The 15,189-nt window shown below is 50.0% G+C and overlaps 1 protein-coding gene across 2 annotated transcripts in view; it reads left to right on the top strand.

Moving 5' to 3' along the window:
* Positions 1 to 1,645: 1,645 nt before the first annotated feature.
* LOC111150710 (SCY1 like pseudokinase 3) overlaps positions 1,646 to 15,189 on the top strand; it is a 43,478-nt gene continuing 29,934 nt past the window's right edge. Inside the window, exons 1-2 of one of the 2 annotated variants that reach the window (XM_022508259.1) lie at positions 1,646 to 1,816; positions 6,774 to 6,988. In XM_022508259.1, the coding sequence (XP_022363967.1) occupies positions 6,824 to 6,988 (165 nt within the window). In that variant the 5' untranslated portion in view covers positions 1,646 to 1,816; positions 6,774 to 6,823. Of the gene's footprint in view, positions 1,892 to 6,773; positions 6,989 to 15,189 lie in introns of both variants that reach the window. The other variant, XM_022508260.1, reaches the window with a different exon arrangement.

Here is a 15,189-nt window from a genome sequence, read left to right as displayed (position 1 = left end):
TTCTCAGTGGTCAGCCTAACCTGAGGCGGAAAAGGCGCACGTTCAATAACCGCGGAATAAGCATAAGTTGGTGACACGTGTGACACGTGTGACATCTGCTGGCGTGCAACACTGCAGAGCGCTCAGAGCTCACCGAGCCGGCGACGTTCCTCACGACGAGAATACCAGTCCCTCGGCGCGGCCGGCGCGACACTCGGCCCGGGGAGCGGCCACCCCCAGTCCTCAGGAAGGCGCCCCGCGGTGATGGCGGCGCGCGGTCCCCGCCCCCCCAAGGCCGCACTCCGAGGCGCGCCCACGGCGGCGGGGAAGGGCTGGATTTCCGCCGCTGCCGCACGTTCCGTCCGCGATCATGAGGGTCAGAGACGGGTTTCACGGGCTGACGGCCGCCTCAGCGCCACGGCGAACAGCAGACACGGGCTCAGAAGAACCCGAGACACGCGAGTCGTCGAGTCCTTCCGAAGACGCTCTCCGCGTCCGAATACGCGGAAAGCCGAGCTGGCCTCGGGCCTCGGCGGCGCCGCTGCGGGCTGCGTCCCGGGGTGCGGCGCTTGCGGTTGCCCGACGCCGACGAACTGAGCGCCGAACCCGACTCTCCCGCGCAGGGCGGTGGTGGCCGCGCCCGGACTGTCCCCTCCGTCATGTGGTGGCCGCGCTCGAGAGACGGCGGGGCAATGACGCGCGGTCGGTCCACGCCGCGAACAAAGTACCAGACGGGGAGTCGGCGCGAAAGCGTCCCGCAGCGCCCCACACCGAGCGTCTGAACGCGCAGCCGCCGCGTCACCGCGCGCCGGGGTCGCCCTCGCCTCACTTCCTCCTCCTGCGCTGTCTGCGGCCGCTAAAGACCGAGGCCCCGGTCGCGGCTCGAACCCGCCTCGGTCGCGCAGCCCCACCCGGAGCCGAGCTCGCCCCGCCGAGGGCTGCCCGCCCGCCCCCAACAGGCACCGGCTCCCGGCGCTTCGGGACAGGGGCGACCCCCGCCGCCGTCGCTCACCCACGCGCGGGACCGGGGCCTCCCACCGAACCCCTTTCCGGCCGCCGGGGACGGCCTGAAGGCCTGGGACGCCGGGAGCCCTCGGCTCCGCGGCCCGCTGTGGGGCGTCCACGCAGCAGCGCTGCGAGCGGGGGCTCCGCTGACCCCGAGGGCAGTCGTCTCCACACCGTCAGCACGTTCGCTTCACTCTCTCAACGTCCTGTGAGAACAAACCACGAACAGCACGATCCTTCCCGCCGTGCTCCTCGCTGCATCGCGCGCAGCGTCGAGGGACCCGCCCCGTCGCTCGAACCGGAACCGCCCCACCCCGGGCAGCTGAGGCCCACGCGGCGCCACCAGCCGCAGCTGCGGACTGGAGACACGTCCCTCTTCGACAGGCCGCGGTGGCTTTCCGTCCTCCCTTCTGCGCCCGCCCCCTTACTCCCTGTTAGAGGCGACGGCGGCCATTTTAGGTTCGGGCGGATGTCAAGTTAAATCTCGCGGCTTGAGGCCTAAAAACTAAAGTCAAGACCAGCTTGCGAGTTCAACTTAAACGCCAGGAGAGGAAACGGCTTCACAGGCTGACCAGGCCGCTGGGAGCGGGGACTGAAGACGCGACAGGCAACCACCCCACCCACCCCCGCGCGCGCGCCCACACTCAAGATGGCACCGGCCTGAGAGTCACCTTTGCGGCCGCTCTAGCTCGGTTCCGGGTTCGTTCTCCTCAGTGGCGGCGTCGGAGGCCTGAAGGCCGACGTTCTGTCCGGCTTCCGGACCCGTCTCTATGGTGGCGGAGGGAGCGTCCCCCCGCGAAGACTGCGCGTGTGGTGGCCCCGGCCGCACAGGGTAGGCGAGGGCGCTTGGTGTCAGCAGGGGGCGAAGAGGGTCCCCGAGCCACGACCCTCGGCCGCCCTCCCGCAGGTAACCGGGAGTCCCGCGCCGCGTTCCGCGGCAGTGCGGGCTCGGGCCGTGGGGGAGCGGCCGCGAGCGGGGGCGGGGGGCGCGCGCCCCACTCGCGGGTCGGCGCTCTGCGCGGCGCGGCTGCCGGTTGAGCTGTGGCCTCCCCCTGCCTGTGCGGGGCGCCCTGCGGATCGGGGCTTCGCGGGCGGCGGAGCCTGACCTGGCGGGCAGGTGTGAGAGGGGGGCGCCGCCCCGGCCGCCCCCGGCGGAAGCGGAGGGACCCCGCTGGCCCCGGGCCGCCGTCCGCGCTGCGGGTCGGGCGAGAGTGCGGGGCGCTGGCAGCGGGGCTGGGAGCGGGGACCGCCCGCGGTCTTGGGGGGAAGCGCCGGCCGCGGAGGGCCCCGGAGGCCCAGCTGGCTCCGTGCGTGCGTCGTGCTTTTCCTTAGGGTGAGGGGGAAGCGCGTCCCGGAGGAGCGTGTTGGGCAGCCGGGTGCGCACCGACGCGGGCCCCGAATCCCGGGGTCGCCGGCTCGCGTAGTTCCTGGGACCCGCGTGCGTGTCCGCGGTCGTCTGAGCCCCGCTGCAGCCGCGCTGCGCTCTTTCGGCCCCGGAGGGCTCGGTTCCGTGCCGCGGGCTGCGCTCGGCACGGGGGACGCGCCTGCAGCCGACCGCAGGGCGGGGGCAGCGGCGTCACCGGACCGCCGTGTCCGCTCCCTGCAGCTCGGTGCCGGCCGCTGTCTCCGGAGCCGGGAGCATAGAACCGGGTCGTCTCGGTTAAAGTTGGGGGAAGGAGCGAGAGTCCCGCAGACGACACGGGTTTCCTGGCGGAGCGTGTGAGTTGCCGGGTGACCTAGACAAGCGCTTGCGTCCTCCACAGGTGGCCCAGAAACGCGACGTGCTGCCCAGGGAAGCGGGGGAGGGGCAGGTGAAGCAAGACCTCGATGCCGTTCAGTCGGAGGCTGCCTCCCCAGCGTCGCGTTACCGAAGGCGGGTGCTAAATCCTGCGGAATAACCTCGCTGGGGCAGGATTTGAGGCTGCCCTTTCCTATCTTTTTGTGACTTTTTTACTTCAGAGCAGTCGACAGCACATCTTTTTCTTGCCTCCTAATAAAGTTTGTCCTGGACGGAGGCTGTACCCCTACTCCTCTGAGAGCATTGCCCTCCTGGCATGACTTCTGGCAAGGTTAATCGTGCTTTTTCTCGAGAAAGGGAGTCGTTTCGTTTCTTTTCTTTCTTTTTTTTTTTCCCCCGAAGTTGTATTTCTTAGTGTCTTAAGCCCAAAATACACACTGCTAAGAAAACTACCAGTTTGAACCTCATAAAGATTTCGTAACTCTAGATGTTGAAAAGCCCAGTGTTCCCACAGGGATGTATTTTGCTATTTAGAAATGACTAAGTTGGGCGCCTGGGTGGCGAAGTCGGTTAAGCGTCTGCCTTCAGCTCAGGTCATGATCCCAGGACCCTGGGATGAGACCTGCCTCCAGCCCATATTGAGCTCATATTGGGCTCCCTGCTCAGCAAGGGTGCCTGCTTCTCCCTCTGCCACTCCCCCTGCTTGTGTGTGCTCTCTCTCTGTCCCTCCCCCCCCCCACACACACACAAAATCTTTTTTAAAAAATGACTAAATGCTCATTGCTGTACCTCTGCTGACTTCCATTGATTCAGCCAGAGCACCGCTCCTCAATCCCGGTGACCATCTTATCTCCTTTGGGGACTGATATTAAAACTAAACAAACACGTGATATTCTGCCAAGAGGATTTTCATTTTCTTACAGTTCCTTATGTGTTGATTTTGGACAGCTCTGTTTGTGGCAAACAGAGAAGGAAGTTACACTAACCTCAGATACACACTTTTCAAAGTAACCCTTCTCTGACTAATTCCTCCAGTCTGACTGGTTTTTCAGACACAGGAGTTACCGTTTTCTGCTGACGAAATGGCAACTGGTTTCAAAGAACATGGACCCATTCAGGCTACCTCAGGTGGACCTCTGGCCGCCCCTGGTAGTAGGAGTGTCAACAAGGCAGGGAGGAAATGGATTTACAGCTGGGTTTCCCAGGGCCTCAAGATGGAGGGTAGCAGTGTGCCTTACAGACCTGGCTGAGCTGCTCCCAGCCTTTGCTTTTCCTTCTGCTGCCAGCTGCCTTCCTTTGTGCTTACCAAGTTTCTGCTTCTTCATGGTTTTGCCTCGCCATAGCCCTGACTCTACCTCATGGCATCCTTTTACCTTCAGCTAATGGAACTATCCCTCGTCATTCAGATTCCTGAGGCAGGCAAGGATCTGGCCAGTTTAGCTCTTCACCCGGCCCCTGGGTGCTAGGGATGGCTAACGTGTGAACTGACTGGCCTTTGACCCAGGGAAGGGCCTGACCCATTTAACCACGCTCTAGAGAAGAGGAGCAAGACCCAAGTGCTGCACATGACCCTCATGGTTCAGCGGGGGATTGTCCCAGGTGGGGTGGGCACCCACCAGCTCCAGAACGGGGGACTTAACAGTAGTTGCTTTTCCCCGTGAGCCTCCTTTAACAACTAATTTTCTTTGTAGTCCTCGCGGAGACTGGGACACATACTTGAGACACTTGGCATTTTTAATACCGTTTTCCCCCCCTTACTGTTCTTAAGATAAATTGTAGAGGAGGTAGCAGCTCAGTGGATTTGTTACAAAGACGACTTAGTTCTTATCCGCAGAAATATTCTTGGACTTTGAGTCATTCCAATCAATTTCAGATCGCCGTAGCCGTGGTCGAGTGTGTTCCCGCTGCACTAAGTTGGGGGGTCTGTGGGCCTTGGCGCTGTCTGGTAGGCATGTGTCTTGAGCAGCATCTCAAGCTTCGGTAACACGCTGTGGTGTGGAACTTCACTAAAGTGGAAGAAAAATCAGTAATGGGTCCGTGTGTGATTGCTGGTATATATTTATTTAAAGGATGGGATTTTTTTAACTGAAATTTTTAAATATCTTTGTTGCACGTTTGGCCCTGTTATTTAGAACTAGCAACTTCTTGCTCCATTGCCAGAGTTAATTAAGAGCCCTCGTTTGGGCAAATTTGAATGTTTAATTCTTTACACTGTGGTAAAGCCAGAACTGCATACTGACATGCATTTTTCAAACATGTAGTTTGGCCTCTACGGGCTTAAAAACATTTGAACCAATGTCGGAAAGTATGGAAATTTCCACATAAATCTTCAGGCTCTTGGATCCTTAATGGTAGATGGCCTGATCTGGGTGGAACTTGGGGGTGGCTGCTCCCCTCAGAGCCAAGCCTCCAGGTAGGCGGCAGCAGGCCTGCTCGAACTGTGGGAATTTGTATCCCCGCTGCAGAGAAAGATGGGGGAGATGCAGGCACGTGTCTGTCTGTCTGGGAATTACCCATGATCTGACCCCTCCCCCAAACCTCTGTTAGGACTTGAGCATGTTTTTTTTTTGTTTGTTTGGTTTTGTTTGTTTGGGGTTTTTTGAGCATGTTTTTTCAAGTCTTTCTGTGAATGTATCTGTATGCGTGTATGTAGATGCACGCAGAGGTGGAGACGTAGATATATGATGTATATTTCTTTTGGAAACAATGTTATTGAGGTCAAATTGACACATAATCAACCGAACATACTTTAAAGCATACAATTTTCCAAGTTTTGGTATTTGTAATCAGCCTTCACCATAATCAAGATCATAACTCTGTCGATTCCCCCCAAAGTTTCCTTACCCCCCTCCACGATCTTCTCCTCTCCCCCAACCCCTCTATCTGGGTCTCCACCCCAGGCAGCCGCTGATCTATTTTCTGTCACTATAGGGTAGTTTGCATTTTCTGGAATTTCACGTATTGTGTGCATTTTTTAGCATTTGGGATAAGAGTTTTGCACTTTCCCCTTTGGACTTGGCTGGAGCATGAGGAGAGGTGCAGGAGCGCTCTCTGTTGTGGTCATTGCCCTTTGTGTTCTGTGAGTTGTCTCTTTCCTTTCCCCTTGTTCTGCTGGTGTTCGCGCTGCTTTGCTTGGCCTGTATGAGCTCTCCACTTGTTAACATGTTTTTCTTCATTGTTAGAAATACTCCAGGTTGGGGCGCCTGGGTGGCTCCGTCATTAGGTGTCTGCCTTCAGTTCAGGTCGTGATCGCAGTGTCCTGGGATCGAGCCCCCCATTCCGTTCCCTGCTTGGTGGGAAGCCTGCTTCTCCCTCTCCCACTCCCCCTGCTTGTGTTCCCTCTCTCACTGTGTCTCTCTGTCAAAAATATAGGTAAAATCTTAAAAAAAAAAATACTCTGGGGCACCTGGGTGGCTCAGTGGGTTAAAGCCTCTGCCTTCGGCTCAGGTCATGATCTCAGGGTCCTGGGATCGAGCCCCGCATCGGACTCTCTGCTCAGTGGAGAGCCTGCTTCCTCCTCTCTCTCTCTCTCTCTCTCTCTCTCTCTCTGCCTGCCTCTCTGCCTACATGTGATCTCTGTCTGTCAAATAAATAAATAAAATCTTTAAAAAAAAATACTTAGGTTATAATGTTCTTTTTATAATTTTAAGCTGTTGTCTTCCACATTATTATACAGAAGTTTTCTCACTGATGAAATATCAGATTTTTGCTGCCCTTTTCTGTGAGGCCGGTATGTGCACAGGTTAGGGAGCACGGATGATCTTGTCCTGGTTTTGATGGGCCCCGAGCCCGGGAAGGGTCTCCGTGGGAGGGAGGGGGTATTGGGGCCCGGAGGAACTGCCTGTGATGCTTAAGTGCATTTTCTCTGGAGCCGTGGATGGGTACTTGCAGGCTTGGCTGGTAACTGGCTGAGCTTTTGCTATTTTTACTGTCACACGGCCTCGTTGGTGAGGATGGGAGGAACAAGCAGGTGGAGGGGCTGGGTCAGGGTTGCTGGGATCTCCAGGACACGTGGCAGACGGACTCACGCTGGTGGTGTTTCCTGTTTCAGCCCCGCTCGGCCTTGAGGAGGAGGCACCGCACTGCCCCACTGCGGAAGGGATGGGATCGGAGAGCAGCGCTTTGAAGAGCTACAAGCTGAAGGAGCCGCCTTTCACCTTACCCTCTGGACTCGCCGTTTACCCTGCTGTCCTGCAGGATGGCAGATGCGCTTCCGTCTTCGTGTATAAGAGGGAAAACGAAGACAAAGTTAACAAAGCTGCCAAGGTACCGTGATAGTGAGGCTTCTTAGTGCTTTCTCCCGTCTCGTTTTCTGTTTAAAGATGTGAAGTCGAAATTACCGAAGGTCCAAGGAGGCAGATGATAAGGAACAGCGTTCTTATTCCGCAGTCCGTCCTTCGTGGGCGAATCTCCCAATTTGCGTGACACAGTCAGATGCCAGGTATAGCCAGAAAGCTCCATGACACTCGGTGTGATAGCTTTTATCATTGTATTTTTTTAGCGAGAAAGTTCGGAAGGTAATTTTACATGGCCAGTAGAAGGTAAAGGAAGTATTATAATCTACCTTAGCAGAAATCTCTTAAGTATTGACGTTTTGGTAAGTATATTTTTTAATTTGTAAAATTTATTTATTTTTACTTATTTATTTGAATTAACTTCTAATGTTTGTATTTTAGTTTTTAAATTTGAACGTGGTTGACACACAATGTCACATTAGTTTCAGGTGTACAACATAGTGATTCGACTTCCCTGTATGGTAGGCCGTGTGCACCATGAGTGTATTGATAACAGACCTAGAAATAGAATATTTTAGAAAGTGTGACTGCTGTTTTTTTTTTTCTTTTCCCGAGGCATTGTGAGGTCCTAGAAAGATTGTTGAGCTGGACACCCCAGAAAGAACGTTGGGCCTGGACTCTAGTCCTTGGGAGGGGCCTCACTCAGATCCTTCACTTCTAGAGGCTTCAGTCTCCTCTTCAGGAGGAGGGCCTCCCTGCTCCCACCTTGCGGCCATTGCTCCTGGAGGGGCACCTGCAGGAGACCCCGACCTCTCACCAGAAAACGTGATAGTACCTCGGTAGAACAATCTTAGCTGTTGTTTTGAACAGAGCAAACAAACATTTTAGTTGGTATTTCCTTGGATATGGAGTCATTCAGATTATCTTCTGGAAGGTTCGGCAGGGGAAGCAGAGTTGTGGCTGTTCAGTGTTCATGCAGGCACATTGCTTCAGATGGACTTAGAGCTTTGTTCTGTTCGAGTTGTGATCTGTAGTCCCGTGAGTCCCTCGTGCTAGCCATAGGTAGGAGACATGGGTATCTCTGCCATAGAGATGGCTTTTGAAATGGCTGTTACCTTTGTTAGTGATTATAAAGGGTTTTAGTATATCTATTAGTGATACAATTTCGGCATGTTATTTGTTATTTGTCACATCAGTTCATTATTTGATGTTATGTCTTTGATGAGGCAGGAAGTTAACTCTTAGAAAGTTAAAAGATGGTGCCTAGGGGCGCCTGGGTGGCTCAGTGGGTTAAAGCCTCTGCCTTTGGCTCAGGTCATGATCCCAGAGTTCTGGGATTGAGCCCCACGTCGGGCTCTCTGCTCAGCAGGGAGCCTGCTTCCTCCTCTCTCTGCCTGCCTCTCTGCCTATTTGTGATCTCTATCTGTCAAATAAATAAAATCTTTAAAAGAAAAAAAAAATGGTGCCTAAGGATCACATTCCCCTTGGGATGCATTTTCTATTAGTTGTGGTAAAAAGCATAGCTGGCTGTTTCATTGCTAAGTAATTTCACTTTTTGGTAAGACAATTTTTTTGTCTTTCTATCCCATCCAGGTACTGTTAATACTTTTTATTGTGATTTTTGCAAAAGTTAAATGCTTTGCTTCACTGTCGGATTCTTATGTGCAATTCATATCTAACATGCTTCCTGCTTTCATTTAATAAGATTGCACATTTTTAAGTAAAAAAAATTAGAGTGAGGGTTCCTAGGTGGCTCAGTTGTTTAAGCGACTGTCTTTAGCTCAGGTCATGATCCTGGAGTCCCAGGATCGAGTCCCACATCAGGCTCCCTGCTCAGCAGGGTGTCTGCTTCTCCCTCTGACCCTCCTCCCTCTCTTGCTCTCTCTCTCAAATAAATAAATAAAATCTTAAAAAAAAAATTATGGTGATTAGGATGATTATTACTAGTGAAATACTAGAGATTTATTATCATTCTTAGTTTTTTTTAATAGAACTATAGGATTTTTTAACATTATATTACTCTTTATGATGTATGTACCAAGAAAGTTGAATAACCCAGATCAGAAATTCTGTTTTGTTTAAGTAGGCTCCACGCCCAGCATGGAGCCCAGCCCAGGGCTTGATCTCACCACCCTGAGATCAAGACCTGAGCTGTGATCAAGAGTCAGATGCTTAACCGACTGAGCTACCCAGGGGCCCCCAGATCATAAAGTTTTTGAAGGAGAAAAAGATCCACTGTCAGTATTTGAGGACTTCTGGGCTGAAGGAACTTCAGAACTTGAGAGGGAACATTTTCCCCCTTCATACATAATCTTCTAAACCACAGCTGACTCTTTTCCAGAAGTTTTTGTCTCTTGTTCTGCAGGCTATCTTGAGGCTTTGAACACCTGACACATGAATCTGGGGATGTGAAATGGCAACAGAATGATACGGAGTTTTGATTTAGATGCAGTACTTGAAAAAATGTATCGTGTTTCATCAGGTTTTAGGACCTTGATTTTCCTGGATACCTGAAACATTAATACAGTCAACTCACCTCACTTCCTCCAGAGTTCAGGCTCCCAGTCCTCCCTCTGGTAGTTTCAGTGACCACTTCAAGAGGGTATACAGCGTTTTCCTGGCAAACATTGTTCGGTCGTGAGCGTGCTCTTCCTCTACTGTTGTAAATAAAAACAGGCTCCGTGCGATGTGACCTCTGGAATAAGACGAAATGCAGGCGTAACCTTTGGCCACAAAACAGTATTAGAAGTCTTCTCGTTTTATCTTGACTTTCTTAGCTGTTACAGCATTTTCTCCATGGCGGTTATGACTCATTTCTAATGAAGAGTAAGGAATGATAAGTCCTAAATTGGAATTTGGTTACTGTGTTTGCTGTCCTCTGAGCGCTTCGTTAGGGCCTCACGGGAAGGACGGACTCGCAGAAGGATTCCTGACTGTCTTCATGCCACCAAGGCAGCCACGTTGGCTCCGGGAGTACGTATGTGGCTGCCGTGCCCAGGCCTCCTTCGTGATGGATTCAGGCGGCCCTGCCGAAGGGCTGGTCGGCATTTTTGAGAACGCATATCGTGTGGTGATGAGAAGAGATGACTGCTCGCGCTGATCACTTCTGGAATGCTCTGCGGCTCTTCTGTCCACGTGCTCTTTTTGTTCCTTTCCCTGTTAGGCCTTTTCTGTGCTATTTACAACCCTTATTCCAGTAAATCAACTTCCCTACGCTGTCAGCTTCTTAAAAAAATATTTCTTTCCCCATATAATCAAAATCTGGTTCTCTTTTAAGGTTGCTAAGCATTGCCAGTCAGAAGAGCTTCAAAAGTTCCCCTCCCCCGTCCCTGGGCTGTGTTGGGCCACCTCCAGGTGGCGCCGGCCCCTTCTAGCCACGCCCATTTTCAGACTTCACGTTCTCCTCCTCTCCCTGTGGTGGTGGCGGTGGTGGCCGACTTGCGGCTCTCCGCCCCCAGTCAGGTGTCCGCCGGAACCTCTCTGAGCTCCAGATCCACATTCTCACTTGCCTGTGGAAATCTCAACCTGGATATTTCTTTGGCACCTCAGATGCGGGCTTTGCAACCTGGGATCCTTTCTGCCATTCCCGTCCTGCTCTGTATTCCTCGTTTCTCGTCGAACCTCTAGGTGCTGGCATTTAGAAACCACCTACTTCGTCGCTGTCTCAGGTTCACGTCTTAAGGGGAGAAGGAAGAATATTTCTCCCTGAAAATTCTTGCTCTTTAGTTCAGGCATCTTGGTTATTCTGTCGTTTTTCTTCAAGGCAGTGAAACTACGGCTCGCTTCCTGGCTAGAAACTTACAAGTGAATCGGAGCTGAGTAGCCGCTGTGTTGTGTGGTTCTCAGAGTGAAAAAGCAGACGAGACCAGGGCAGAATATGGTAGTGAGAAGCTCAGCCCCTAGGGCTCGAGTTACCCTGCTGTGGCTCACAACCCTTTCTGAAAAGTAGAAAGGGTTTATAGTCAGGACTTGACTTTCACACTTAACATCTCCTTGTGCACGTGGATGTGGATGAATGTGGACAGGTTTCCCAGTGCTGCTTTTTTTTAACGATCAAGGTCCTTATTCAGAATCCTCTTCCAAAGGCCAGCAGTAGAGCAGTGCATGGGGGTAACAGGGATTCGTAACTCTAGGACAGAGACTTTTTTTTTTAAAGATTTTATTTATTTGAGAGAGAGTATGAGAGAGAGACAGAGCACGAGAGCAGGGTGGGGGGCAGACGGAGAAGCAGGCTCTGTGCTGAGCAAGGAGCCCGATGCAGGGCTTGATCCCAGGACCCTGAGGTCAAGACCTGAGCTGAAGGCAGATGCTTAACGACTGAGCCACCCTACGAGAGCTACTTTCCAGGTGCTCCTTCCGCTCAGTCCCCTTTCTCCACCAGAACAAGAGTCATTTATCTCTTTCGGTGATGAGAAAATCTCATCACATTTCACAGGTGCATCTTGTCACTCTCTCTGTTCTTTGGGGCAACAGAAGCTTAAATCAAGAAACGTTTCTGTTTGCGGGCGCCTGGGTGGCTCAGTGGGTTGGGCCGCTGCCTTCGGCTCAGGTCATGATCTCGGGGTCCTGGGATCGAGTCCCTCATTGGGCTCTCTGCTCAGCGGGTAGCCTGCTTCTCTCTCTCTCTCTCTCTCTCTCTGCCTGCCTCTCTGTCTACTTGTGATCTCTCTCTGTCGAATGAATGAATAAAATCTTTAAAAAAAAAAAAAGTTTCTGTTTGATTAATTGCTAACTTCCCTGTGAATCTGAATGTATAATTTATGCAAAATATTGTGTGTGCTGAAGAGGAGTGACGAGTGAGGTTATGGCTGCTAAGTTAAGTGCCCTGTTTGGAATCATGCAATGACTTACTCCTTCCTTCTTCTTCAGTAAACAGACGAGTCACTGTGGACCGAGAATTCTGCTGCGAATGTAGGGTTAAAAAAAAGGCAGAATGAAATTTATTACTTCACTTATTAACGGGGTGAAATTTACTGACTCTGTATTTCTATGCCAGTACTCAGCCAGGAAGTATTTCTCCGGATTCACTGGTCTGTTCTGAGTATTAGAAGAGTAAAAGAGGCACAGAAAACCCAAGGAAAATACTTAGACTCCTAACAAATAAAAGCTGAATGAATATTTTTATTCTGAACGGGCAAAAGTGAAAAGTTAAAAAGTATTTAACTTTTGTTTTGCAAATTAGTTGAAATGATTCTTTTTTTTTTTTTTTAAAGATTTTATTTATTTATTTGAGAGAGAGACAATGAGAGAGAGCATGAGCTAGGAGAAGGTCAGAGAGAGAAGCAGACTCCCTGCGGAGCTGGGAGCCCTACGCGGGACTCGATCCCGGGACTCTACAAGCAAAAAATCCTATTGGAGCTATTTCTAGAGTTGTCAAAGTTTGAGATTATCTTAAGAAAAGAAAAGAAATTAGACCATCCTTTTCCTCAGAAGATTCTCCTACGGTTTTCCCTAATAGACTATTTCAAAGCAACTGATAGAAAACTTGTACCAGTGCTGTGTTATGGGCTCCTAAATGATCTCCTATTCTTCCAAGAAGGTATTTTAGAGTGTTCCATTACAGAGTGCTTATTTGTGAAAATGAAACCCGATGTTGAGGTTTTTCTCCCAGTGGAATCGTGCATCCGTCTCCTGGTTCGCTGAGGTTTGCGAGGCTTCCTCAGTGTCCAGTGTCCAGGTTGAAGGCCACGTAATTTCTTTTAGAAAATCTGAGTGATTTGCAAGGAAAACCATTATTCCGGCATTTTTAATTTTGTTGTAAACAATGATACAGTTATTACTAGCTGGGTTGGGCATCGTGGACAACCGGTCTGAGTTACTCAGGTCAGATTTTCCACAACGTGCATCACGAGGGGAGCTTGGGAAGCCTGTAGCTGATAGGGCTCTAAAGACCCTGCAGACCTGCCTCTCACAGTCAGACACAGCATGGTCACGCCCTTGTCTTGCGTCTCTGTGCTCTGTGTCTGCTCAGAGAACGGTGTGTGCAGAGATTACTGCACAGCAGGAGTTCGAAAGCAGGACATCCATGACCTCGGGGCTGTGCACTGATTGATTGCAGTTCGGGGGAGAAAGTCAAGAGTGTTTTAATTTACTTTTAATCTTTTATTTTGGTACATTCTATCTTGTGGGGATTTTATGGTATTTGTATTTTATTTATATATGTAAATCAAAAATGTATATTGTAGGTACATATATGAGCTTCTCATCTAATGTTGCTACTGGTGTGAAGTATGTGAGCGAAAATGTTTAATGCTAACTTTTCTAGATTAATAAAATGGCAACAATTTTAAAGATGGTGAAATATTTTTAAGGGGATTAAGTGCTTGATAAATAGTGAGGTGAAAAGTAAGAATAAAAGGGCACCTGGGTGGCTCAGTTGGTTAAGCGACTGCCCCTGGCTCAGGTCAGGATCGAGTCCCGCATGGGGCTCCCTTCTCATCGGGGAGTCTGCTTCTCCCTCTGACCCTGCCCCTTCTCATGCTCTCTCTCTCTCATTCTTTCTCTCAAATAAATAAATAAATAAAATCTTAAAAAAAAAGAAGAAAGCAAGATCAACAAAAGATGGCTAAGGTGCTTATCCATTTAAAATGATTCTGTGGTCCGGTGTGGAGTGTTTCTCGGGCTCGTTCTCCTGGGCTTGGAAAGAGCGTGTGTACGGCAGTTGCTGGGTCTAGTGTTTTCCAATTGTCAGTTTGATCAGGTTTCTTATGCTTTCATTTATTTTTTTGTCTGTTTACTTTTGCCAGTTCAATTGATTGCTGAGAGAGGAGTTTTTAAATCTCTAGCCATGATCCTGGAATCATGGAATTGCTTCTCCCTTTTATTTTTGCTCTGTGTGTATTTTGAGGCTCTGCTGTTAGGGGCTTACACATTCATAATTGTGATGTCTTTTTAACAAATTGTCCTTTTATTCTTCAAAAAATGTCCCATTTGATGTCTTACAATATACTGTCTTGATGTATATTTTCTCTGATGAGAATACATCCACTCTAGCCTTCTTAAGCTTAATGTCTTCACGGTATATCCTTCTCTGTCCACGTACCTATCTCCGTCTTTATTTTTAAAGTCTCATAGGCACCATATTGTTGGGTCTTCTCTTATATCTACTCCTAATTGGAGTGTTTAGATCATTAACATTTCATGTAATTATTAATGTTGTTGAATTTTATTATTTGTTATTTGTTTTCTATTTGCCCCCTTTTGAATTTTTATTTATTTATTTATTTATTTGACAGAGATCACAACTAGGCAGAGAAGCAGGCAGAGAGAGAGAGAGGAGGAAGCAGGCTCCCCACTGAGCAGAGAGCCCAATGCGGGGCTCGATCCCAGGACCCTGGGACCATGACCTGAGCCGAAGGCAGAGGCTTTAACCCACTGAACCACCCAGGCGCCCCCCCCCTTTTTTTTTTTTATTTAGTTATTTATTTATTTATTTGACAGACAGAGATCACAAGTAGGCAGAGAGGCAGGCAGGAGAGAGAGGGGAGGATATTTGCCCCCTTTTGAATTTTGTTCTTCTGTTCCCCTTCTCTTTTTTTTTTTTTTTTTTGTTGTTTATTAAAATAGCCCTTAGTATTTCATTTTATCTTGATTTCTCAGCTACATTTCTTTATATTTTTTTTAATGGTTGCCCTAAGGATTTCAGTTTAATAACTGGCTCATCATCATCTGTCTGGGGTTAGAATTGTACCATTCACGTAAAATATAGAAGGCTTGGAATCAGATAGAAGTCTCCAGCCCCAACCCTGCTGTCCTTTTGTTCCATATGTATCAACACCGTACACACACAGGCCCATGGTTAAATTGGGGTTAGAGGTACTGATGCCTCGCACAACTGGGCTGACTCCCTCAAAATTTAACTGCTAGTAAGGTACTGTAGAGTGGAAGACTTGCTGATAATATAAACAGTAACACATCTTACTTGATACATGTTATATACTGTATTTTTACAATAAGGTAAGGTAAAGCACATGTTAACTGGGAAAGTTGTAAGGAAAAGCCTCGTACAGCACCGTGCAGTGTTTGTTGAAAAAGTCTGCTTGTTGAAAAAGTCTGCGTAGAAATGGACACAGTTTAAACTACTGTGTTGTTCGGGGGTTCCCTGTGTATCACTCACGTGGAGAACCTGACCCAGCAGCGTCGTGTCTGCTCCGCACAGTCCTGCACATCTTACCCAAGAGGCCGACGTGGGGCCTTGGACCCCATCCTGATACCATTTCTGCTGCTCTTCCT

Source organism: Enhydra lutris, unplaced genomic scaffold, assembly GCF_002288905.1.
Source record: "Enhydra lutris kenyoni isolate GAN:26980312 unplaced genomic scaffold, ASM228890v2 scaffoldscaffold24, whole genome shotgun sequence".
NCBI classification, from domain to species: domain Eukaryota; kingdom Metazoa; phylum Chordata; class Mammalia; order Carnivora; family Mustelidae; genus Enhydra; species Enhydra lutris.
The sequence above is the reverse complement of the archived record's forward strand: the minus strand, read 5'-3'. Positions and strand labels throughout refer to the sequence as shown.